This window comes from Poromitra crassiceps, assembly GCF_964638095.1.
Source record: "Poromitra crassiceps genome assembly, chromosome: 22".
Taxonomy (NCBI): domain Eukaryota; kingdom Metazoa; phylum Chordata; class Actinopteri; order Beryciformes; family Melamphaidae; genus Poromitra; species Poromitra crassiceps.
The window spans coordinates 1396087-1423768 of NC_139647.1; the positions used below are offsets into that span (position 1 = coordinate 1396087).

Here is a 27682-nt window from a genome sequence, read left to right on the forward strand (position 1 = left end):
CTACAGGAATACTACTACTACTACCGTGTAGCTTATTTCAGTCCCGGGCTAAAAAGAGAAAGGAGAAGATGGGCCGAATGTGGAGATGTTGACCCGACAGCCTCTCTCTCGCTCCTCGGTTCCTCCGGCTGCCTGCCGTCTACTCTTGATCAAGTGGAAATTAACTGTGCTGAATGACATGCCAGGACCCATCTCAGGCTGGGAATTTGCACATCGCGCGCTCCCTTTTTAATAGACTTACAGCTCATTTGGCCTCTAAAGCCTGTGAGGGCTCCCGCGGGACCGCCCGGGGCAGAGATGCACACGCACAGCGGAGAGATAGACATCGGCAGAGAGAAGAGGACCGCCCGGGGCAGAGATGCACACGCGCAGCGGAGAGACAGACATCGGCAGAGAGAAGAGGAAGGAGAGAAAAGGAGAGTGAACAATTGCATAAAATTCAATTCCATTGCAACTTTATTTCGGACTTTCGTAGCATATAAAAAATAAAATCACAGCCAGGTTGTAAAGTAAGAGGTGCAGGTTTAGTAGATGCCGTCTGTTGAGGCTAAGCTAAAGGAGACTGATTTTATTTCAGACGCTCATAACGCCCATAACGCTCTCTCCATAACGTGCCGAAGTCTCGCCATCACGAGATTGCACGTGAGGAAGTGAATTCTTCATTCATTTCCAGACGTTTCGTAAAACCTTTATTTAAAGAGTCTTACTTGGACAAACCAAACGATTCAGCCATCTTCAGAATCACGAAATCGTAGAACATTTCACTCGGACCAAAACTAAAAATTCCCGACTGAAATGTGGTCTAAAACTCTTTAAATAAAGATATATATATATATATATATATATATATATATATATATATGTAGGCTATATCTCACCAGTGTGAGCCTGGCTGTGTACCGAAAGCAGCTCTTCCTAGGCCTGATGCTGTTCTCTGACTCAGACATTTATACATGAAGTTATGGTGCGCTTGTGTTTATCTGATCTGTTCTGACCATATCATTCATTCATTTGGCGTCATGCGTCTGGGGGTTTCACACACTCAAAGCTATCGTAGATGTGCTTTGGGCTTGGAGCAGTGATATTGACCATGCAGCTTAGTAGTGAAGGCAGGCTCTACTCGGTCGCAGTTCTGCCCGCAGCGTCCTCTGCGCTGACCCACGCCGGTTCTACCGGTGTCAAATCGCTATCGGACCTCTTGGCTCTCCGCCAGCTCCGTCTGAGCTGCTCGGCATGTCCAAGCGTGGGTTGTGTTGTGCTGCCAACGCGCAGTGGTACCTACCCTCCACAAGGTCCAGACATACAACCACACATACAGTAGGAGCATCCACTGGGTTCAGTTCACCTCCAGAAGGTCCAGACATACAACCACACATTGGAACATCCAGTGGGTTCAAGTTCAAGGGGACGAGAGTCATCAGTTTATCATATCTGTCCAACAGATATGATAAACTGTGTGTGTCTCATTCACACACAGTCCTGTGTCTCTCTCATCCGTGCACTTCGTCACAATGATGTTCCTTAAAACAGCTTGGAAAGGTATTGACACCTGCCCGCACAACCATCTCACTGCCACCATCAAGGTCTTTTTGAGTAACTAGGCAACTTGCACGCCACGCGCGCTCCATTCCTAGGCTCGCCCGCTGTGCGGGCTCACTAGCTCGGCCACTGAGCGGCCTCGCCCCCCCTGCAGCTCGCTGAGCTGGCCCTGTAGCTCGCATACGTAGCTCGGCCACTGAGCGGCCTCGCCGCCCTGCAGCTCAACCGCTGTGCGGGCTCATCTGCTCTTATGACATCACTGATTATGTCACAACGTCACATCACTGATGACATCTTTAATTGCTCTCATGACATGACTGATGATGTCACAATGCCTATGACATCATCAGTGATGTCACAATGCAGCACAATTGCTCAAGTGACATCACTGATGACATCACTTTCAGTTGAGTGACATCACTTCCGGGGACAAAAATTAACATGATGATGATGATGATGATGATGATGATGATATTCTCATGGCATCATTGCTCTGAACAGAGACATCTTCATCTCCATCTGTGCACATCCTAAACTATTACAAGCGCTAAGATTAAATTTGAGACATTTGTCCTCTTTGGTTCAACAGATTGAAAGACCCCCTTTACTGGCATTGTATTTGATATCATGTTCCATACCATACATACACAGTACCATACATACACAGTACCATACATACATACACAGTATCAACAGGAGATAGATTTTGGGGATGTACAACAACAGCGTGAGTGAGTGTGAGGAGAGAGGAGACAGAAACAGACAAAGAGACAAAGGGAGATGAAGAGGGAAACAGTGAATGAGCTGTGGCTGTCTGTGTTCACAGGCTGATTAGGTCGTGGCTGGAGAGAGGGCGGAGCAGGAACAATGCAGTTCCGCGTCCCCTTCATAACAACAGACCTTCCTGTCTGACCCCGTGACCTCTGTCACCGGCAATACGTGTCACAGCCGCGATGACACCCTGTCACGCCCGCCCACACCCCTCCTGCACTCCCTCCCGCCAAGTCAGTCAGTCCAACTCTCCAACCTTGTCACCTGAAGAGACCCAAATTATGCACTTCTTGAAGAGGGGGGCTAGCTGAGGGGAGATTTTACATAATGTTGTCTCACTTTTTTCTCTTATCTTTGTTTTGCTCTACTTAAAGGGTGGAAGTGACCCGGTTGTGTGGTTGTGTCACGACTTCCGGCAAAAAAAAAAAAAAAAAAAACGCTGGCTGCTCCAATATCATCTAACTCTGAATTAAAGAATAATTTAGCCAATTGTATGTAACATACCAAATAAAGCAAACGGCAATGTCTAAGAATGCAATGCCATGTAACTGGCTCGTTAAGTCTCGCATTCCAGGGAATTACGTTAACATCTGCGGGTTAAGACATAAAAGGCGCGTGCTGCGCTCGGAGGAGAGAATACCATCTGAAGCTTTCTTTGTTGGAGTCCAGGTATGTTTTGTACACGAAAGTGTGTTGCTGTTAACTGCCCATTTCATTGTTTTCTTTTTGTTGATCTCATCTTTTTCCTCTTCAACTTGATTTGTATCACTCAGACCGCAGCTGCAGGTGATGTTCAACACATTCCTGCTCTAAAAACAATTTTCGCTTGCTCCTATTATTGTAGCACCCTTTTACGGAGCTGGTCGTGCTCGTCATTGTCGACGATAACGTTATCTGACCTGGCTAACAGTGGATACTCCGCTTGCTTGCTGTGTACGGAGCTCAGAGTAGTAGGCTACGTTCTTTGTTTTACCCCCCTGCACTGTCCGCTACAAAAACAATTTTCTTCTTCTGACGTTCTTTTGTATTTCGCGCCGTGACCACCGGAAGTGTTAACACAACCCGGAAGAATTTGGCCGGCCCCCACGTATGAACATAAGGTGAATAGGCTAATAGATTTTGTGTGTGCACTTTTTTGAGTATTTTTTTTAAAGTGTTAGTAGAAGTAGTACTAGAAGAAACACGTTATGAACCATCTGTCTGTCTCACCCGACAGCACATGGCAGATTTGACGTTTCCTGACTGCCTCCCATCATGCCCACTCCGCCTGATGACACAGTATTTTAAGGTTGGGAACTTAACTCATGTTTAAATTCAAGTGGGAATAAAAGCATAATTGGAAATTCTCTCCTCATGGAGCTGCCAACTGGGATGTTGGGGAAGAGGTTTGAAATGTCTGTTTCAGCCTTCCATGTGCCTGGAATCACAAGTGTTGCAAATGTGGGCGAGCACAGACGACACGGTGGCTCAGTGGTTAGCACTGTTGCCTCACAGCAAGAATGTCCAAGGGTTCAAACCCCGGTCTGTCCCAGGTCCTTTCTGTGTTGAGTTTGCATGTTCTCCCCGTGTTCGTGTGGGTTTCGTGCTCCGGTTTCCTCCCACCATCAAAGACCTTTACGTTAAAGAGCATGGTGCAGGTTAAATATTTTTCTGAATTTACATTTTGGGCTCATGATTAGCACGAAAATACCCCCCAAAATAATAAATAAATGTACAGACCCCCAGGATAGAAATATGAATAAAAAAGTGGCATTGTAAATGGCCATTCTTCTTTGTGACATCACAAGAGGAACGTTCTGCTGGGGCTGACATCGCAAGAGGGAGTTCCATTTCAGGAACAGTGCCCCCTGCAGTAAAAATTAAAGGCTAAATACAGACTCCCCCCAATCCCATTGCTACAAACCCCTTCCACATATTAATGCAATGTGGTCTCCAACCTGCACCATTCTTGGGGACACCTTAACCCCGCTTCTCGCTCATACTGAGCATTAACGCCCGGAGACCCACATAACATTTCCCCATAGACCATCTTTCTGCTCTCGCGGCTACATCTTAAAAGATGACTTACCTGAGCCAGAAACTTGAAGTGAAGACCCTATCCGATGCCCAACATCCTCTTCTAAATGGCGACAGATGTTGCCGCGTCCAACCTGTTGCATAAAATCCACTTTTATGTCTTTGATATCAACAAGTCCTCAATGCAATACCAATACCGGAAGTGTGGGGGCAGTAGAGTAAACACAGTGCGTCGCTGTCCTTACCGTAAAGGATAACTAACTAACTAATTAACTCATTAATTCTGGAGATTTTGCTTGCAGTAAAAGATGAGAGCTTCATGAGCATCTTCATGATGTTACAGCACCTTCAAAGATGTTATTCTCTGAATATGTATTTGTAAGGAAGTTGTGTTGAGTTTGGCTGGATCCAGGTAAGAGCTCACCACGGGTGATCGATCAGAACCACAGAGATGCCTTTCAAGCTTTATTGAAATATCAGGCAGGGAGCCAGGCAGAATCAACATACAGGGAGAGGTAGCATAGCATAGCATAGAACATTGCTTTTATACCCTACACATTCGAGGTATGATGACATCATTGATGACCTCACAAGTCTGACATCACACAATCACAATCAAGACTGTCTGACATCACCGATGACCTCACAGGAGGAACCCTGACATCATTGCCGATGATGTCACGGCAGTGCCGTCATCGTTGGGTCGTGGGTGGGCATCCGGTTCGTGGGCGCCTCCGGGCCTGGTCTCAGGGCCTTTCCTCCAGCCTTCCAGCCTCTTCTACAGTATTGTTATGCCTAACAGTGTGAATATGTATTGTTATGCCTAACAGTGTCATATTCAGATTTAAGTCCATTTGTGCCCTTGCTGGTGCTTTGGTGTCACATGATGTTCCATTTACTGACACTGTTCACGCTGTGTTAAACATCAGGGAAACAGAGAAAGGAGTGGAGCCGGATAACGAGAGAGAGACAGAGAGAGAGAGAGAGAAAGAGACAGAGAGAGAGAAAGAGAGAGAGAGACAGAGGATAGGGGTGAGATGTCTGTGGAGATATAAAGGCAGCAAAGCAATAATTACATGGCTGATTCTAGAATTGTGGGTACGTTTTGCGTCTCCCAGGTTGCGTCTTTTGTTATTTTCCCCCAAAATGTTCTCGCTCAGCGCGCAGTTGCCAACTTCGCATCACTGATGATGACGTTAGTGATCAGTAGTGAGCGAAAAGTAGAGTCCGCACATTGACTGATGATCTCGGTGACATCACAATTGCTCGAGTGACCATCACTGATGACATCATCGAGTGCTCGAGTGACATCACTGATGATGTCATATACATTGTGACATCATCATTGACATTATTGAATTGCATTGAATTGAAATGTATTCATTTTTTATTTATTCATTACTGACCAAGGTCATCACAAATCTCACAATGGCTCGGCTGCTGCTGCGTGGCCCCGCCTGCTCTATTGGCATGCGCAGCGCACAATTGCTCAACTTTGAGTTCGCATCACTGATGACATCACAATTGCTCGAGTGACCATCACTGATCACATCACGGAGTGCTCAAGTCATCAGTGACATCACAAACCTCACAGTGGGACCAAAAACATGACCAAAATCGCAGACAAAGCCCACTTACTCAATTTTATGTATGATGATGAGGATGATGATGATGATGATATATATTTAAACTCTTACAGGTTTAAGATCAGCAAATAATGATGTTCAATTTAAAATGTGTTATGTTACTATGATAACAAAATGTTGCATACTAACTTGCATGGAAAAAACATTTTCTGTTCTCTTTCTGTACCTGAAATGTACCCGCAATTCTAGAATCAGCCACATACAGCACCGTATCCATGTTTTTCTCTCGCTCGCTTCCTCTGGTGTGGGTATTCATTCTTTAGATGTGACTTAAGCGTGTGTTACAGCTCTGTGAAACCTTCCGCTTGCTGATGCAATCGCGGACGAGTTTGAAATCTGTTGCAGTCAAAGTGGCTGCATGTAACAGTTATACTATTCTCCCGTTAAAACCAGATCCAATTAGCTTTGAGCAGTTTTCTCCTCTCGTACCCGTCACGTTGTATCTGTGGTATCTTTGGACCTTCTGATAGTGAAGCTCCATGTGTCTGAAGACTCGTGCACACCCCCTCCCTCCCTCCCCTCCCCTCCCTCGACTGGTTTCGAAGTCATCTTTTGTCTGGTGAAGGGGGGCTGTTGTCTACATATTAAGTGAGCTTCTGTAAGGGTTTCAGCAGCATCTTGACTCCCCTAAGCTGAGGAGCAGCTGAGGTTAAGTGGTCTCCTCGCTCATGACACCCATCTTCTCCTTCGCCGTGACAGCTGGGGACCAGACCGTTGCCATGGATACCGCCTCCCACCCCTCTCTCCGCTCGCTTACCGTCGAGGTGCCCCAGACGGCTCATTTGAAATAAACACCTAATATACCGTATTATCATCAGTATAAGTCAGTATTCAGCAAGCAGTATCTCAAATATGTTGTTAGTTCTTTCCATCTGTTTGTTCCCTCTCATTCTCTCTTCTCTTTTATAAGCGAAACATTGAATAGTGAATGCAGATTCTCAAAGCAGAAAACCCTCTTTCTTTCCATGCAATCCAAAGTTGAATTGTTATCTATTAGAGCTGATTACGAAGAATGGAAAGTCAGTTTTTGGAACTGAAAAAAATAAATGTCAGTCACTGTCGTTGAGTGCATTTCTGTTTGTTTTGTTCGACTTGCAGAACTTTTCTCCTGGAGGTGGAAGGATTCCAGCAGATAAGCCAGTGATCAGGAAAAATAATTTCAACTGTTTCTTTTCTAATAACACACTCCACAGGCCAACTTCCTGTGTGCCAGACTACAAAAGACACACGTTCTGTTCGCTGCCGATTGAATTGACTGGGAACAAGGGAAGCGTGCAGTCACACTATTGATTAAATCAGATTCTTAAATTGAACTTCTCTCAGTGATGAAATCCAAGTTAGGAAATGTGTGAATATTTCAAAGGAATATTTAATTCCAAAGCCTGCATAATTTCTGCTTCGGTCTCTTCAACTGCCTAATGACTGTGAGCTATATAAACAATGTCACTGTGTTCTACATCACACAAATGAAAGTCTTAGGCACAATTAAAAACGAAGGATCACATGAGACTGAACGAAGTGAACTGGGGAGAGATTAAGAAAAGTCAGAGAAGAAGAAAACCATCAGTTAGGTCTGTTCAAATACGCAGGTTCTTGGAAGATTTTCCCATTGGTCAACTTACCTGTTTAGTCATGAGATAATGAGATATGAACATCATCTATGTGTTTGTGGAAGCTTACTAGCATCTTAGCATGCTTTGTGGTAATTCACCATAGAGATGACTGATTAGTTAGGTTGCCTTGTTTTTCCTAAACGAGCACATACACGTGTGAGCCGCTAACGCCAAGGTTGCTGTCAGATATTTCAGAATAAATCTAGATTTATGGTTAGCTGTATAGCATTAGCGCCTTACAACAACAATGGTGTGTAGGCCTACTATATGTCACCCGGGGATTTAAAGGCTGCAGGCAGCAGCCCTCTGGATCTCATCGCTTCCCACTGTGCCTCTTAGGGAAAAAGGGACATCATTTATCATTTGTCATAGTACTAATTAATTGTTTATATGTGCTGCTGATCAAATATATCTATTTTGCATATTTGTTTGCTGAATCAAGGTGGTGAATTTTAATCTGATCATGCAATGCGGGAAAATTGACCAAAGTAGTCCCCCCTTCCCCTCAATGTGGTGCTGAGAACAATTTGACAGTTCATAACTGTGCATGAATTATTCCTAATGACAGACAGCAACACTACCAATTGACCACATCAAATAACATGCTGGGAGTCAGGTAGCCATGTAGGAGGCTTTATCTGTAGCGTGTGGTGAATTACTAGCTGATAAATAAATGCATTAATCAGATCATTTGTTTTGACGGCAAATGCATAAAACAGGGAGAAGTGTGTAACAGCATGAAGGGGAAATATGGAAGTGATACAATGACAAGCCAAAAGTGCGAAGTGCTTCTATAATATAGCCAAAATAACTAAGGTGTATACAGGTGTATATCATTTAAATTATATTATATTAGGATATTATTGGGGCAATTAGGGCTAATAGTATCCACAGGCACAGGCGCTCTTCACCCACCTCACATCTCACAGGAAAAGTAGTCCCATGTAGTTTAAACCAGTATGTTATTTTTGTGTGATATTTCATGTAAATGTAGCTAATCTACACTGCACAGCCAGACTTAATAACCATAGCATCTCTCACTTTTGAGATAATGTGCATATTAATAATTGTTTCACTATTTGTCTTATTTCCTTCTCAAAATGTCATTCTTGTTGTTGACAATTGGCACATTAATTGATCTCGATCTGCCATCCTTCAGCTTTCTTGTGTTTTTAATCCTCGCCAAATTTGAATCTTATATGGGGACTGAAATTATGTTCAGCCGATCATCCATGTTTGAATAGAATGTGCCTACCTACGGTTGCTCAGCATGTTGTGTGCTAAAGAGTTAGCATGGAGCACAGTGGGTAAGTTGACCAAAAGGACAATCTCTCCAAAAACCTCTAACCTCGGTGTATTCCATTCAAAGGATGAAGAAATAATGTGATACCTCGCTGGATCGCTGCATCTTTCCATGAGCGTGAATGCTGGGGGAGAGAGATGCTACAGTTCATGTCTCAAGCTTTTCATGTCTGAGACTCAAATCGGAGGTGTTAGGATGGTATGCAGGTAGGATGAGGTTTGAGTAACAAAGCAAACAAATGATAAGGTTTGCGTGGACAGAGGAAGTTTACAGAACACTGAAGAACAAAGGCTCCCCTCCCCTTTTTATAGCTATAGGTAATTACCTTCTACAGTAACTGCAGACATACTGAATTCAGAAGCTACTATGTGTTTACTTGCAAAAAAAAAGTCAACAAAAGTCAGATCTTTGATACGACGTATGGTAATAAGGTTATCACCGTGGTAAAGTATAGATAGACGTATGGTAATAAGGTTATCACCGTGGTAAAGTATAGATAGACGTATGGTAATAAGGTTATCACCGTGGTAAAGTATAGATAGACGTATGGTAATAAGGTTATCACCGTGGTAAAGTATAGATAGACGTATGGTAATAAGGTTATCACCGTGGTAAAGTATAGATAGACGTATGGTAATAAGGTTATCACCGTGGTAAAGTATAGATAGACGTATGGTAATAAGGTTATCACCGTGGTAAAGTATAGATAGACGTATGGTAATAAGGTTATCACCGTGGTAAAGTATAGATAGACGTATGGTAATAAGGTTATCACCGTGGTACAGTAACAGTATAGATTGCTTACAGATCAAGAAACCGGGAGAAAACACGGGGCAGTGATGTCGTGAATACAAGTCTTGCAAGATCTTACTAGCAACACTCCATGACATGTTGGTTTGATGCTGAGCATGTGGAAATGTCTGGGAAATATCGATCATCTGTCAGTGGGTGTTGCAGTAAATGAACGTGTTAATCAACTTTACAACACGTGTAGTAGACACAGATGATTGGCACTGGATTGCTTTTGTGGGTAATAATGATAAGTCCAAGGCAGGCTATCAAATGTGTTTGTGCACTCATAGCCACAGTGGGGGGGGGGGGGGGGGAGATAATGTAAAAAATAATGTTGTTTTGCAACTGACAGCCATGTAGATTTTTCCCTTTGAAAACTAAACAACAGCACTAGGATTTTTGCCATTCTTATATGACGACTACATTTTTGAGTCATTGATTTCCAAGAAACAATGCACTGATGCTATGTAAGACCTACTGTATATACTGTATATAGTAAGATGATGTTAACTCGGATATGATTACATTTAGTTACAGTTACATTTACTACACAGTCACTGCAGGCATAATGCAGTTCAACCCGATCTCACAGCAGTTCATGAAATAGTGACAAAATTGTAATCTATAGATTTGTGTACATCTGCACGATTTTCTTTTTTTTTCATGACACTCAGCATAACTTTCAAACTAATGTTCTAATGTTATTGGAAGTATCTTTCGTGCATGTAACACGTTCTTTTCCCTATCAGTCAAGAGTCAGGAAGTAGTGTGACATTGAAATATAAAACAGTGGTCAGTATGGGTGTTGGCCGGGGTGGAGGATGGGGGTATACGTTTGGGTTCAATTAGGATCTGATTTGGGATCATTAGGCTAATAGTACCCAGGCACAGCCACTGAGGCACATGGCTCTCACCACCCACCACCACACACAGTCCCAGGAAAAGTAGTCCCAGGTAGTTTGCACCATTTTCTCCCATCTTAACCACCCGACCAACCACTGACCACAAGTTGTTTTATTTGCATACACTTACACTTAACTTTTCAAATTTGTGGTCGAGGCACTTTTTTTTTTTTAGGTTGTCTTCACTTCACTTTTCAAAGAAAAAGTGGTGGAGGAACGTAATTAAGCTCGTGGCGTTTTTGCAAAATCCTGTCCAGGTACACCGATAGATTACATTTCCGTGACTATTTCACGAACTGGCGTGAGACCGTGTTGTGCAGTGCCAATAGATCATCAGAGCTGCTGTTCAGTGTTCACCATAGCTTCGATTGAGCTGGATCTCGATGCTTGTGAGTGACACCCGTGTGCGTGTGGCCCGTAGTGACAGTCGTCTGGTGGATCAGGCTGGGAGAGCACGGAAGCGAAAGGGGAGCATCGGGGATGGGACGACCAAGAGGCCCCCGTGCACCCAGGACCCCGGACCAGCAGGCTGAGATTAGAGGACATTTGTTCCACAATATTGCTGCCTCCTGGTTTTCCTAAGGCTGCTGCGTTTGCACAGAAGGCGCAGGCAGATATTTGGGCAGCGGCCAAAGCCTTTCCTCGCTAGCGGGCCACCTCGCCTAAGAGCTGCAGGTGCTGAGAGGGACTCCCCACTGCTTCCTAGTGTGGTCTGCGACCCCACAGGCTGATGGAACAAATGCTGGGCCGGGGAAAATAAACTTATCTCTTTTGGATGACAACACGTAGCCTCGGGTTACCATGTTGTGTTGCACCAGTTTTGAGAAACAAGTCGGATAGGGTCAGCGACTCATCTTCTCATTGGGAAACGGAGAGAGGAGTTTTGACGCACGGGCGATAGTAAATTATTCAACGACTTGATTGTCAAGGATTTTGCTCTCTTGTGTATTGGTCTCTCAAACTTTTATGAAAAATCGAGATATTGTTGCTGATTGATAATAGAGATGGAACGATGTGAAAATTTCATATCACGATTATAGTGACCAAAATAATGATCACGGTTATCAGTATTATCACGGTTTGTTAAAATGTGCTGAAAATGTTCAAAAATGATTGATACACTGAAAATATACTGAAATCATTTCTCCAAGGCTGCGCGTTTGCATCTGGGAGACGGTTGCCAACTTTGGTTGATGATGGACAGTATTTACCATGTTTTTCAAAGCACTGTAATCATGGTAACACGGTAATCTTGGTACCACGGTTTTAATGATAATGAAAGTTTTAAACGGTATATGTTATCGTAAGGAATTTTATCATGGTTATCATTAAAACCGGTTATCGTTACATCCCTAAAAATTCAGCTTGGATTAGCCAAATGGGATAAAACTAATGATTAAACAACACACCCCACTTTGCACACAAGAGCATTCCGTTTAGCAATGTTGCTATCGTTTTGTCTAGTGTTGTAAATCCAGCGCACCCCTTTCCCTCGCAGTGGTGCGCTCCGCCCCTCCTCAAAAGCCCAAACACGCTGTGGTGCGTGTGAACAGAGAGCGTGTTTATCCCTCTATGTTTAAACCTTCCTTGGTAGAAGATGACAGTTCAAAGAAATGTTTTTTTTGTGTGTTTATTTATGTTCAATAACTGCATGATGTTCCCAAAGTCAAAGAGTAACCCTGTTAAATAATCGTGATCTCCATATTGATCCAAAATCATCGTGATGATCATTTTGACCATAATCGTGCAGCAGCCCCTACACCAGGGTATTTGGTACGTGTAACTGGGGGAGCGTTGGAGGTATCCTCAGTGGAGGTGCCCTCTTCCCTCGCAGCCCAGAGAGGGGGCTCCCTGACCTGGCCCCGACCCCCGGAGGTGAACCCCATCACACGGAGGTGTTAGCGTGCCACCCGGTGTGATGGATCACCCCCTCAGATCCCTCTGATCTCACAATCGCAGCCAATCACAGGCGCTCTCTCTCTGTGACTATAATGATCGGCAATGATTTGGGCCCAGAGTATTGAGATGATGGATGACGGCTCGCGGAGGGTCCTCAGAGAGGCTGAGTGAGGACAGGCCTATTGACAGCATTAGTTGCTTTGCTAGTTGTTCAGAGGCTCAACGTCTTTATCGTAATGAAGTGGAGATACTTAACCCTGGAGTACGCGGGGGGGGGGGTCTCTCTGTGCCTCGGCGCTGATGTAGAAGGTGACCCCCCTTGGGGAGACGCCCACACATCGGTTGACCATTTCGCCGGAGGATATGCTAATTTCCGTGACCTTAGGTTGAGCTGGGTTACTCCCACTTCTAGGGCAATGAGAGGATGATGAACTCAGCAAGACATGTGAGGAGCGGGCCTTTTTATTTATGCCTGTTTAATTTGAGTTGGATTCAAACGGATTATCTCGAAATAACAATGATGTTTATGTTGGATATGAGTTCTTATGAGGTTGTAGAGCAGAAGCAAAATGGCACATATTGTCCAGCCAAATCGCCAGAATAAAATGTTGGTATTTTACATTTCTGCAATGTAATATTATAATCATTTCTGAACAAAAATACATAGCATTTCACGTTTCTAGATGATGTGAATAATAACATTATAGACGTCATAGATCCTAATGACAGTCTGAGGTTTAAGTATGTCGAGGAAGGGCGGGAGTGGCGGACCCTTAGCGTTCCCGACTTGTTTCCCGTCACGAGAGAGCTGGTTCGAAACCTCGACCCAAACCCATAACCTGAACCCCCAACCGAGCTGCTTTTGTTCCCTAAACCCAGCTGTGTTCTTTTACTCGCCTCCGCAAAAATCGCTACCGGGCCGACTCGGTGGTCACGCTGGGTTTTTTGGGGCTCCGCCCACGTCACTAGTAAAGAGGAGGACTGAAAAATGTTCAATGGCAACGTTGTATCCTTTGCGATTGGGTTGCAGCGTCAAATTTCCATTCTGTAATTGAAATACATGCAGCAATTACATACGGGATGTGATATTACAGACGATCAAAATAACACAATGTATCCAGCATCAGCTCTATATATTTGTATCTAGAGAAAAAAGCAGCATTGCTACAATACAATGTTTGAAGCTGGTTACTGTATCTATATAATACATGCAGTGTCTATGTCTGGGCTTGGATTTGGGTAAGGCTGTTACAAGCTCACATGAGTGCATGCATCACAGAGCAGGGGTGCTCATCCAAACCCCACCCAAAAACCCAGTCCCCCCGGCGAGGGGGGAATTACCGGGCCTCTCCCAGCTCCTGGTAACCCCGTCATTATCCACACACCACTGGTTCCGGATCAGATTCAGCCCTTCTGCAGGGGGGAGAGAAATGGAAATAGGGGAGGCAGAGGGGGCTGCAGTCCATGCATCTGAACAATGCCTCAATGTTTAAGAAATGCCTCATGGACGGGAAGTGATAGGGTTCAGTTTGTGTGTTTGGTGTGTGGACGAGGCTTCCCTGTTTTGTGTGTGCAAGTTGAGTTTCACGTCATTTGTGTGAGAGAATAGGCTTAAATATTCTATTTAATTACCGCATGGTTGATTATAGACCCCATTTACACCTGGTATTAAAATGTGTTTTGGGATGATCGGATTGCAATCAGATTAGTGCTTCTTTGACCACGTGAAAATAGTGGCATCGCTCGATCGAGAAAATAAATGTGTGGACCCTGTGTCTCGTTCTGCCCGGTGATCTGTTATGATCTGGATACAGTTGTGCTGCCGAGATCTCTCCTCCGTCTCTCCTCTTGTCTCTTTCCGTCTCTGTCCTCCATTCATTTTTAAATTAACCTCCCTAATGGAGCTCATCTGTCCAGAGAGAGGCTATTAACTAAGGCCCGCACTCTCATCCATCCAGGGGTCCTGCAGACCCCACCCACAACCGACCTGTCCTGTCCCCCCTATCGCCCGTCAAACCAACAGCAGACGCTCCACTATGGGAAACAAAAGTCCGAGGTAGAGAAAAGAAGAGGTAACAAAAGGATTTCATTATATATAGTTAATTATCTACTGGGCCCGTTCCCCAACCCAAGAATTAGAGGGGCTTTAATTGCTTCATCACCTGGTTCCTTGTGAGCTCAGCAACTCACCAATCAGCCTGATTTGTTTTAAATGAGCTGCCACGGGATGGGATGGGGGAACGTGATGCTCTCTCTCTCTCTCTCTCTCTCTCTCTCTCTCTCTCTCTCTCTCTCTCTCTCTCTCTCTCTCTCTCTCTCTGCCCTCTAGCACCTTACAGGCGGAGGTGGTGGACTGCAGGGGTGCATGGTGGAGAGTGAGACCGGCGCTCCTCCAGAATGGCAAATTGAATGAATGGGAATCAACTGTGTCAGTCAGTCCCACAAACCCCTCTCTTACCGGCACCAAACAATTCTTCAAAACAACAGACGTTAAAGGGCCTCTCTCTTCTTTTGAATGGGAGGTCTCAAAACCCCGACCTGAACTCCCCGAGGATCGGGGGCGGGGCTACCAGCCCTGGGATTTCAACGCCAATGGTGTACTGGAGCAATTAGCATATTCCTGTATTAACGGAGGGGAGCGTGACAGTGTTTTCCAGGATGTCACTATGTATCATTAAAAGGCATATTTTAATTAGGGACGTGTTAGTTCGTTACACTAAATGGATTAACATTGCTTGTCAAGGGCTAGAGATATGTTTTACATTTAAGTCCATTGGGGAACAAGGTCTCAATTTAACAAGACATCTCAAGTTGAGAGGAGTCTTGTTAGTGGCGCTTCAGAAAAATGGCACTTAGACAGTTTCATATTTGGAGAACGTGCGGAGATGCTGTATCGCCGCGCTACTGTTTGTGTGTAACTGAGTGGAAGAAGTCAATTATTGTATTGCAATAGTCTGTGGGCTCTGATCTGGAAACGCCGTTAATACGCCGAAAGAGACAGTTTGCAACGACCGCTATTTGCAAGCTATATTTACAACTGACAAACATCAGTACAATACAGCCAAATTAAAATTTACAGTATAAATTGATATCACTCATCTGTCTATCTTATGAAACAGGCATATTCCCCCCTCTCTCTTTATGAGGAGAGATTTGAAAGCAGGAGGTCCTGGCAGGACACGTTCTGACGATGCAGCGGGTCGAGGTTCTGCATGACTGTTTGGATCAAAGAGTGGTTATCTCTGCTATTGAGCTGTTCTAACCTCTGTCTTCTCTCATTATGGGCCGGACAACCAGAAGTTCCCCCCATTAATCAGAACCCCCAGCCCCCGGGGTCAGCCATCACGGAAACCCTAACGAGCCAAAATGCAAAAAGACAAACATCTCCTGGATGTCATAGATGGTCGAGAATTGATTTCCTCTCCGCTAGTGAGAGAGGAAGGGCGAGAAACTACTGCTTAGCCAGAGGTTCTACTAAATTACATTCACTTTGTGTTGTGTAGTCAGCAATCAGTCAGCAAAGTCAACTTGAACTGGTTGTGAAGTAAGCACATATTCATATAAATTGCCTTTTTTTCTGCTGTGAATGAAATAACGCCCCGCCTCGTCACCACTGTGGATCTAGCTCTACATACATTTAGACACGTTATTTATGCATCCACGTGGGAATAATGGCTTGTGTTAGATCAGAGATTTCCAAGTTTCCAGGATTTCAGAGTAACAGGATAGTTAGGGGTGTGTGCGGACTTTCCACCTGTTTCGCAGTTCTGGCGCTATCAATCAGAATCAGAATCAGAAAAAACGTTATTGATCCCCTAAGGTGGCTGCTAAACTATCTGACTTACTATCAGTAACGGTTCCAGTGAAGGGATAGACCCTTTTCACGGCATCCATTTTGTGTCTCAAAGGCAGGATAAACACAGGTGTACCAAAACATGAATTAGGGTTTCCCAACTCCCAGTCCATTTAGGTGTTCCAGTGCTGGGGCCCTAATTAGTGTGTTGCTTGCACCTGTGTTTACCCTGCCTTTTAGACACAAAATGGCAGCTGTGGAAAGGGTCTATTAGAGGCCCCTTTTCCTTTCTATTCTATTGTTTATTTCGGGAACTGAATGTTATTTGCGGTTTGAATGGACTGAATTGTTTTGTTTTATTGCTATTTTTAGTATTATGCTTTTCAATTGTCAAGAGAAAATTTGGTCAGGGGGGGAGAAGCTATTAGGATGCGAACCCTGCAGCTGTGCTTTAACATTTCTTGCACCCCTGCAAGGATTATCTGCAAGAGGATTTGCAGTAGAACCGCCAAGTCACATACAGTGTATGTCATACACTACCTGAAAGGATGGGATTCATTCACAGTTGTATTTGCAACGTTGAAATAATCCGGCGCATGTATCCTGTCAAATGCAGATGTTATTTCTAGATACAGGTTAGACGGAATATTTTATAATCCGATGAATATGAAAACATATAACTCTTCATCTGCATAACGTGCCATTTGCTGTGTGAGTAAAAGATCATGTTGAGCGGAATATGATCAGTCCAGACCTTCTGACTGTCACTTAGGGGCCCGTCTCAGTCGAATGTCCCGGCCTACTTTGCGGGTTCTTGATTAAAATGTTGACTTTTTTGCTGGGTAATAACCTGATTAATGTAATTGAATGTAAAAGGGCGTAGCTCAGCAGCGCGCTGATCACCCGAGATGGATTAGGAGAGAAGGCTTTCAAATTGAATACAGTTCTCCCTCCTCAGCCTGTTAATTGTCCCGTTTACCAACTACCTGAGTCAGTGACCACTGCTATTTAGTCTCTCTAACGATGATGCACAGTCCGACCCAACCACAGATAATTAAAAAAGCCCCCCCCCCCCATCCCATCTCTCTCTGTCTTGAGTTTGGGCTTTGCATTGACAAGCCGCACTAAAGGCTAGATATTGAGCTGTCCGCTTGGCAGTGTCTTGGCTCCGGGCCCTCGCAGCCCTCGAAACGCTGTTGTCTTGTGTATTTTCTGCAAGAAAGTTAGTTAGAGATCCTTGGTTTGCTCGCGATTGACACGAGGTGCAATGTTTGAGGCTTCATCTAGTTCTTGCTGGTGGTGGAGTCTAATGTTTGAGGCTTCATCTAGTTCTTGCTGGTGGTGGAGTCTAATGTTTGAGGCTTCATCTAGTTCTTGCTGGTGGTGGAGTCTAATGTTTGAGGCTTCATCTAGTTCTTGCTGGTGGTGGAGTCTAATGTTTGAGGCTTCATCTAGTTCTTGCTGGTGGTGGAGTCTTTCTTAATGTTTGAGGCTTCATCTAGTTCTTGCTGGTGGTGGAGTCTAATGTTTGAGGCTTCATCTAGTTCTTGCTGGTGGTGGAGTCTTTCTTAATGTTTGAGGCTTCATCTAGTTCTTGCTGGTGGTGGAGTCTAATGTTTGAGGCTTCATCTAGTTCTTGCTGGTGGTGGAGTCTAATGTTTGAGGCTTCATCTAGTTCTTGCTGGTGGTGGAGTCTTTCTTCAATTAGATCAAAACGCTTCTCACCTTGTTTTCACTCCAGCTAAAATACTCTAGCTCTGTTTTTGTGCTATTCCAATATGAAAAGGACAATTTGCATATTGATTCCCCAATTCACGGAAATGTTCCTCAAGATGTTGTATAGATCTTTGGTGTTCGCTTCGGATTGACACCAAGAATGTATGAAGCCTCATCTAGCTCTTGTGGTTGGAATCTTCTTCAATTAGATCAATATGGTTTTCCCATTGTCTCTCGTTTCACTCAAGCTAAAATAGCTTATTTTGGTGCTATGATTAATACTAATGTGAAAATGAGAGAATTTGTCCTTTTTCTTAGCATTGTCTTAATACAGCAATTCACAAAAAATGTCTTAAGAAGCTATATTTGATTTTTTTTTAAGTCTATTAATACATTGTGAATATTTCCAAGCACTAACAAGAGGACATCATCCATTGACAGGAGAAGGTTGCAGTGCATATATGACCACTTTATCAATCCATGGCGCGTATAAAAAGACGGCACGGTGGCTCAGTGGTTAGCACTGTTGCCTCACAGGAGGAAGGTCCCGGGTTCGAACCCCGGTCCTTCCCAGGTCCTTTCTGTGTGGAGTTTGCATGTTCTCCCCGTGTTCGTGTGGGTTTTCTCCGGGTGCTCCGGTTTCCTCCCACCATCTAAAGTCATGTATGTTAGGGTTAATACTCCTGTCAGTGCCCCTGACCAAGGTACTGGTAAAAAGAACTGGAGTTGGTCCCCGCACGCTGCACAGTGGCTGCCCACTGCTCCTAGTTCTAGGAAGGTTCCTAGTAGAGGATGGGTCAAATGCAGAGGATGAATTTCCCCACGGGGATAAATAAAGGATAACTTAACTTAACGTATACAGTTTAAGGCTAAGAGACAGCAAGACTCATTCATTACTCGCCACATTTGTAACTTGTGATGGAAATAGTCTGACGCCTCTTTCAGAGCTGCACTCGCAAAGAGTGGGCGGCCATCTTTTCATGGCAAGTTACAGAATAGAGTTAATTGGTCCACATTCCTCTGCAAGTGTGTGTGTGTGTGTGTGTGTTCTCCCTCCTGCAGTACAGTGCACAATCTAACACACTTCATACACAATCTAACACACTTCATACACACAGACACAATCTAACACACTCCATACACACAGTGCACAATCTAACACACTTCATACACAATCTAACACACTTCATACACACAGTGCACAATCTAACACACTTCATACACAATCTAACACACTTCATACACACAGACACAATCTAACACACTCCATACACACAGTGCACAATCTAACACACTTCATACACAATCTAACACACTTCATACACAATCTAACACACTTCATACACACAGACACAATCTAACACACTCCATAGTAAGACACAATCTAACACACTTCATACACACAGACACAATCTAACACACTCCATACAGCCCACAGACAGTATGTTGTGTCGGGCACCCAGCAGCGCGTGGCGTGGCTTGCTGCTGGGTGGGACAAGTGACATTTTTATTTGGGGGAAAATGTGCAAAGAAGTTCTTAACCTCATCATCACGACCAGGCGACCAGAGTGTCCACAAACCCATTTCATTTCAGCACGCTGATGGCTTGTTGACCTATTTTTAGCTGCTCTCTCTCTCTGAGAGAGAACAGTGGCTGCTCTCTCTCTGACACAGAGGACAGTGGCTGCTGCTCTCTCTGATGACTGCTGTATAGGGAGAAGGAAATAGACTCAGTGGTGGTTATACCGGCGGGAAGAGGACAGTGCTGAATGCCCGACAATTTGCTGGATGCTTGTACTATTATAGGGCTGCAACTAACGATTATTTTCATGATCGATTTATCCGTCGGTTATTTTCTCAACTAATCGTTTAGTTTTGGTCCATAAAATGTCACAAAATGGTGAAAATGACGATCAAAGCCCAAAATGACATCTTCAAATGTCTTCTCTTGTCCTGACCAACCGTCCAAAACCCAAAGATCATCAGTTTACTGTCATAGAAGAGTAAAGAAACATATTCACATTCAAGAAGCTGGAATGAGAGAACTTCATTTTTTTCTGGTAAGAATTTGTTTAAGCGATTAATCGATTATAAAAAAAAAAGTTGGCGATACATTTTGAAATAATCAATTAATGGCCTAATCGTTGCAGCTGTACTGTATGATCTCATTAACATGCAGCACCAACATGTTGGTCTTCATCTTTGTTGTGTTTTACATTGTAAAAATGTAAGAATTATGGACATGCACAGTTTGTTTCCTTTGATTGGACTAATTGGATGTTCTCGTTTAAGTCACTGCTGAAGACTCATCTCTTCTCGTCAGCGTTCAATTCGAGTTGAGTTTGGCCCCTCCCACCTCATTTTTTATTGCGCCTAACTCTTTTATTATGTTTATTGTTATCTTTATTATTCCCGTTCGTTACTAACCGTATCTGTCTGTTTGATATTTGTAAGCTGTTCAGCACATTGGTCAACTGTGGTTGTGTCAATGTGCTATTTAAATAAACTTTCACTTGACTTGACTTGATGAGCGAAATAAATCTACGACATATTTCAAAATGTCAGTAAAAATTCTGTAAAAATGATTAAACGTGGCATATTTATCCCCGCACACAATGTGGACTTTTTCCCAAACAATTTCTGAGTTATAAAATGTAAACCTCATTCTGTAGGTTGGTCAAGCCGGCTATAATGAGGAGCATTTTAAGAGGTCTGAGAGGAGGAGGAGGAGATGAAATAATTAGGGGAGAGAAATCTTTGGCTTGTGCAAACTTCCTCCCACCATCGCAGAGAAAAAAGTGATCAGGAGAATGTGTGTGAGACAAAGGCAAGAGACCCCCACGGTGCCTGGGTCTCCGCTTCCTGTCAGGAGTATTCCTGGGGGCTTTCACATGACAAAACGCAGAAAGTTGTTTTGTCCCCGCGCCTGTCACGATACACCCCCATAACCGGAGCTCTGTGTGTGTGGGTGTGTGTTTGCGTGTGCACTCGCATGTGTGTGTGTGTCTGTGTGTGTGTGTGTGTCTGTGTGTGTGTGTGTGTGTGTGTGTGCTTTTCTTTTTTTGTGCTGGCATGTTGTCTCGCTGTCTTCCCTGTCAGCTCATAGCCTGGCACCTGCTCTCATGTTCCTAATTAGTCTCGTTTAATTAATTATATTCTACGGCACATCTCTTCTCTGTTCACATGCAATTTCTTCTCCCTCCCCTCTCCTTCTTCATCTTCTTCTTCTTCTTCTTCTTCTGTCTCTTCCACTTTAAACTAGGGAAATATGTATTGTGCCTCCTGAGTTCCGCAGCACCGTGTGTGTGCTGCTGTACGTTACGTTACAGTACGTTGCAGTGCTGTGGCAGTCCCTTTGAGTGGTTTGTTGTTGGGAGCTAGCGGTTAGCTTTTAATAAGCTGTCCCCACACTGAGACACCATTGGCTGACGCAAGCAGGCCTCTTCACCCTGGTCAAATACAAAGCATGTGGGACTTAACAATTGGTAACGCTTTACAATCAGGGTCACTAAATTAATGGTTAGTTCATGCTTAATAAGCATTAGTTAATATTTATTAACGCTAACCATTAACTAACCCTATCGCTCACCCTAACCATTAACCGGCCCTAAACTATTAAATAATGCACGAATTAATTAGCTAGTTAACCAACCTGTTATCCATTCCAAAAAGTAGCCCCCCTCTCTCGTCAGAAATCAACAGTGCAGACGAGGCAACACGGCTAGTCACGAGTCACGTGACCGCTAGTCACGAGTCACGTGACCGCTAGTCACGTGACGCCAGTACCCTGTCCCATTGACGTTGTGGGCGAGGCGACCATGCCAACAGATTGATGTTTAAGTACATCAAAGTCACCCTAGGGAGAAGAGGGGGAGGAGGGGTGGCAGACCTGCAGCGCTCCCGACATTCAACTTTCTTTACGAAAGAGCTGGTTCGAGCACCGACGTGTCCAGGTTTGAACCCCGTTGTCGTTGTCGTGTTTAACCCCGATCCAGTCCATAACCCTTAACCCCAACCAAGTTGTTTTACGTTACCAGGCCGGTGTCTGCGAGTCGGTGGTCATGCCGGTCAATGACCAGAAAGGGGTACCCCACCCGTTATAAAGGGGTTCCCAACCCGTTATATAGCGGTACCCCCACCCGTTGATAAAGGGGTAGCCCACCTGTTATAAAGGGGGTACCCCACCCGTTATGAATTGACTGCAAGGGGGCCTGACAGAACGTCGTTTTTGTTTTTTTGACAGGTTGGGACTGGGAGCAAGATTGTGTTGTGTTGACATGAACAGCATAGTCAATGATTACTAGACACATTAAAATCGATACGTGTGGGAATTTGAGTTACCGTCATTTTCGTTTTAGTTCAAGCGATAGTGCCGACAACAACCAGCTGACTCACAGACAGAATCTCTCTTAACAAGTCAAGTTCCAGGCCTGGTGAGTAAACAGAGATCAGGAAAGCACTTTCCCTGTGACAGTTGGCCTAAGCACCTCTTTCTTCTCTGTTAGCTTTTCTATTCCATTTGTCAAGTTCACTTGGCTTGTATGCCAGCGTTGTCTATTAAGTGTGTTTTCACTGTGCTTAGCCGCAGCAAAAAGGGCCGTACAGGAACAAATCGAGAGGAACGAGAAGGAGAGAGGAAGGAGAAAAGGCTTCACTATAGACCCCGGAGTAATAACTCATCATCAATATAACGAGGGAAATAGAAAAACTTAATTGTTTACACCTTTTTATTATAGTCTGTGAGCTTACTTGTAAACCAGAGCAATTTAGAGAGAGAGTGGTATCAGTGGAGGACCAAAATGCGTGACTCATTAGCCAATGAACAGACAGGAAGGGGTCACGCGCTACTTTTGAATGCTAAAATAAAGCTGATCATGTACAATTTGATTCTTTAAAAAAAAAAAAAAAAACTTTCAAAGTACAACACAAACTGTCCATTTTGCTGCAACTCGACAGTGCTGCTTAATCCAGGACCTTACTTCCTGGAACTCTTGAGAGTCAAAAAACGGGTCCATTGGAGTGAATGGAGATGTCGCGACTCTTCTAAATATACACGGCTCTGTTGTAAACGACTGGCAAAGAGATAGAGTGTATCTGTGCGTGACGTCACCTGGAAAGTATCTGACACCAACACCCGGTCAAACACGGAGCATAACATCACCTTTGCGTTACAGATCAGACTGCGATCATTCCTTGAAAACCCAAGTGTCACTAAGAAGGGGGCATCCAAGGTGCACGCTGCTCCCGTCAAACGCGTTTGTTCGTCCTGACGACACCCCAGTGGAAAAACGGCGTTGGGTTTCACTTCCTGATGTCAGAGAAGAGTGGCAGCGCAGTGCGACGGCAGCCTCCCAGCTGCCCCTCATCCCCCTGTTTTCCACCAGAGGATCCCGGGCTAAAAGAAAAGATGGCGTTAATAATTCAGAGCCTTGATGAACACCACCCAACACCGCCCGCCACAAAAGACAAGATCAAACTTTTGGCAAAGCTGGCGGTCGCCCGCGCGGGCGGGGCCGATTGTGTTTCCCCCCGTGTGTCGTCCGTCGCTCGCTGTACGTTGACCATATGGACATCATAATCACCCGTGGGATGAATCAGCAGATTCTTGATCCCGAGCCCAAAAATCACACGACACCTTAATTAGCCGGTGTTGATATCGCCCTTCACAGCGCTAATCTGTCACCGCGCAGCAAAAAAAACAGCTTCTGGCAAAGCACGCGGAGCGGTTCTGCTGAATTCTGTTTGACGATGTGAAGGAAACTGAGATGAAATGTGAGAGCTGACAAATATCTGAATTATGACATTGAATCCTGTTACATCAATGCGGAACGATGAGTTTGAATCGGCTCATTCGAAAGCCCATATTCTCCACAGATGTGCATAGCCTACGCTGTATGTTTTGTGAGACAGCAATCGTTGATCTATCTGGGGGATAAAAACCATGACATGGAATTAGCTATTTCCCTACGCACTATACAGTACTGTATATACAGTACTGTATATACTGTACTGTATATACTGTACGCAGCCACCATTAAAATATGTTTATTCCCGATGACACGCGGCCCCCAATAAGGTGTAAATAATTGCCGCCCTCCTGAGGAGGCGGAGCCACCGTGAAGCGGGCGAGGTGAGAGGTCAGACGTGTTCTGCACGCCGCCGTGCTCTGAAGTGGTTTATTAGCATCTCGACGACATCTTCAGGAAGATGGCGGGAGACATAATTACCTGGAGAAGGTACAGATGAACACTGTATTTGAGCGAGGAGGCAAGGTTGGTTGGATATTGGCTTTGTCTCCATTAACCTGGTGCACGGTGTTAAAGGATCTGTTTGTGGAGAGGAGATGACAGCGAGCCAGGCTGTCGACGGGAGGCTGGACGGTCGACAGTGAAGGCCCCCTCGCTGCATAGGGATAATTAATAAATAAAATATCAGGGGAGGCCCTGCCATGCCTCCGTCTATGACAGGGCCTGTCTCCAGTGCGCTAAAGCATTAAATGACCAATTTCTGTCAGACTAACTTCCAGCACGCTCTCCCTCTCCCTTTAGTTTCCTCCCTCTCTCGGCCACTCTCTCCCTCTCTCTCTCTCTCTCTCTCTCTCTCTCTCTCTCTCTCTCTCTCTCTCTCTCTCTCCCCCCTCTCTCTCTCTCTCTCTCTCTCTCTCTCTCGCTCTCTCGTGCGCTCGCCCTCTCGTCTACGCCGTACTCTCCAACCTATCTCGCCCTCGTTCCCTCTCTCCCTCGTTCCCTCTCTCTCTCTCTCTCTCTCTCTCTACTGCTTCCTCGTTCTTCCGAAGTGCGGCTACTTTGCTCTCGTTGCAGTGAGTTTTTCAGCGACTGATGGCTCTAGTTCATTTCTGCTGAATTAATTGGTCCCTGAATGAATTCTGTTGACAGGGCAATTCATCATGTGTTTGGCCTGACAGTGACTGGGTGTTGGGGTGGGGTGGGGGCGGAGGGGAGGGGAGGGGCAGGGGGAGTGTGCGTGGGGGTGTGGGGGGGGGGGGGGGGCTGTGGGGGAGCCAGGCAGAGGTGGTGGTGGGGGTTGGTGAGTCTGGCCTCCCACTTTCTCCCCCCCCTCCCCCCACCACCCCCCTCCTATTAGAGCGCACTGTTTTACGCGGACAGTCGGGGGCTCTGCGCGCCTCTAACAAACCCCCCCCCCCCCCCCTCCCCCTCAGGCTGTGTTTCTGTCAGACAGAAGAAGATCTCTCCACTTGAAGGGGGCAGTGGGGTCAATGCTACCCCATTTTGCACATTTTGGCCTCTGGTTTCCCCCTCGGCTTCCTCCCCAACCTCCACCCGAAACCTCCCCCCCCATGCATGCACACCCACATAGTCCTACAGTGTTGGGCAAGGTACTTTCAAAATGTATTATACTACATATTACTAGTTACTTTCATTTTAAAGTAATAAGTTACTTTACAATATTACTGTCTGTGTAGAGTAACTCGTTACTTATTACACTACTTTTGCATTACTTTCACCAAAACAACAGCAGCAGCAGAATGACATCGCCACCCCGGAACCATCCCCAAAACTAATGTCAACTGTCTTGAAGTCAGTGTAAACTAGGGATGGGCATCGAATTTCGAATTTTCGAATAATCGTTGTTATTATCAAGGTCGACTTTTATTATTGAAAGTCGAAATTAAAAAAAAAAAAAAAAAAAAATTGTTTTTGTTTTTTGTCAGTGAAATGTTGCATTGCCTCCCCTGATTCTAAGTATAGTCGAATCGCTTGGTTTGAGCAAGTAAAACAATTTTTATAAGCATTTTAAGCAAGGTTTATGGAAAAATGAATGGCGGATGAAATCCCATGAACAGGGAGAAGGGGTGACTTTGGCACCCCTTTGGCACTCAGACCTGAGCCTACTAAATATTTAATGAACCACTCATGATTGTCAAAACTGTTTTTTATTTTCGAAAATGTCAATGTCATGAAACATGTTCTTTACTTCAGTGGTGCAATGCTTGTTTGAGCTAAAAATCCACAGCAGAAGCTTTTTCTATTAATTAATAAAGCCTTAGACTTAGAATCAGGGGAGACAATGCAACATTTCACTAAAAAAAAAAAAAAAAATTTTTTTTTTACATTTTTATTTTTATTTTCGAATTTCGATTAAAAGTCGACTTTGGCCAGCGAATTTCGAATAGTGTTTTTGCTAGAAATGCCCATCCCTAGTGTAAACAATCCAAAATTCTAAATGTTATTCTTTTCCTTTGTCATTGTCATCTATAGTGGTTATTTGCATAAAAACACACAGTTTGATTAGGAAATGATTGTATATTTTTAAAATATGTGCATTGATTTAATAATAAAAAGAAATACTCAATTTGTAACTTGAGTTACTTGAGAAAGTAACTGGTATAATATTACTGAAATCCCAAGTAATAAGTTATATTTACTGAGTTACTGCTAAAAGTAATATATTACATGTAATCTGTTACTTTTGTAATGAGTTACCCCCAACACATAGTCCTACACAAACACAGCCCCCACAGCTCCTCAGCCCTCTTGGAGAGTGACCAGTGTTGGGCAGTAGCTTGCTACAAGTAGCGAAGCTACATAGCTTAACTACATTTCTCAGTAGCTTGGTGGTAGCTTCACTACTTTTGAACCAAGTAGCTTTTTCAGTAGCTAAGCTATTTATAGACCCAAGTAGCTTGTAGCTTCGCGCAAAAGTTACAAGCTACTCGCCAGAGAAGATCCATGAGCAAAGCATGCAGTGGAGATTTCTGCTGCGGTTTAGATTAAACAGGAGGAGACATTGCATATGTCAAGTGTGCCTGTGTAGCCAATAAAGCACTTCCAGTTCCATTATGACGGACAACAAGTGTTGTCTCATCCTTGCTTTTTAGCATCCTTGCCTCTCTTTCAGCAAGACCCGGCACTACTCTGCCTCTGATTGGGTTGGGTTTAGGCAATGAAGACTGACGATTGGTTAAGGGTAGGGCAAAATATGTCATGTGCTGGCGAAGTCACATCAGCAACGAACTTTGAAAGATGGCAGAGCCATCATTGTGTTTTATAATATAATAAACAATCAAAATTAGATTTTTTTTTTGCCTGCCTATTTGTTTGGTGGAAAGTTGTTCTTTGACATGAAGTTGATTCAATGTGAGAAAAAAGTAGCTTTGATGTAGCAAGCTGCTTTTGCCATGTTGCTGGTAGCTTAGCTTGCTACATTTGTCTGGGGATAGCTTCATTGTAGTTTAGCTATATTTAATCGAGAGTAACTGATAGCTTAACTTACTACATTTTCCAAGTAGCTTGCCCATCACTGAGAGTGACATAATCAGCTCTGAGGCATTATTTAGTGCTTAATTACACAATGTGTGGCACAATAGCCGTTGAAAAAGCATCATAATTCAGCTGGCGAAGGGAGATGGGTGTGAGCCGGTGACTGATCTAACAGGCATGGAGATGCTATAATAGCAATATAGCCCTGGCAAATGAGGCCTGGGGTTGAGGAACGCAGCAGCTGCATTTCTCCCAGTTAAAGCGCTGCTCATTATTGTAATTGCGGGCGATGGTACAGTAACGGCACACACACAGCGCCTGCCTGCTTTGAGCTGGAACGTGCTGGAGGAAAATCTCTTTAGGCTGTGTGGAGTCAATCAATGCTCACTCATTAGAAACAGCACAAAGTCATGTTCCTGTCTCCTGGATGGGCTCACCCGCCGACAGCCA

The 27682-nt window shown here is 44.4% G+C and overlaps 1 protein-coding gene across 1 annotated transcript in view; it reads right to left on the reverse strand.

Annotated features, from left to right (window-relative positions):
- Positions 1-13754: 13754 nt before the first annotated feature.
- The window catches only part of pax2a (paired box 2a), a gene marked incomplete at both ends in the record, with an annotated part of 45270 nt that continues 31342 nt past the window's right edge, over positions 13755-27682 (reverse strand). The window contains one exon of the mRNA XM_083658221.1: positions 13755-13894. Coding sequence (XP_083514347.1) covers positions 13755-13894 — 140 coding nt within the window. The remainder of the gene's footprint in view (positions 13895-27682) is intronic.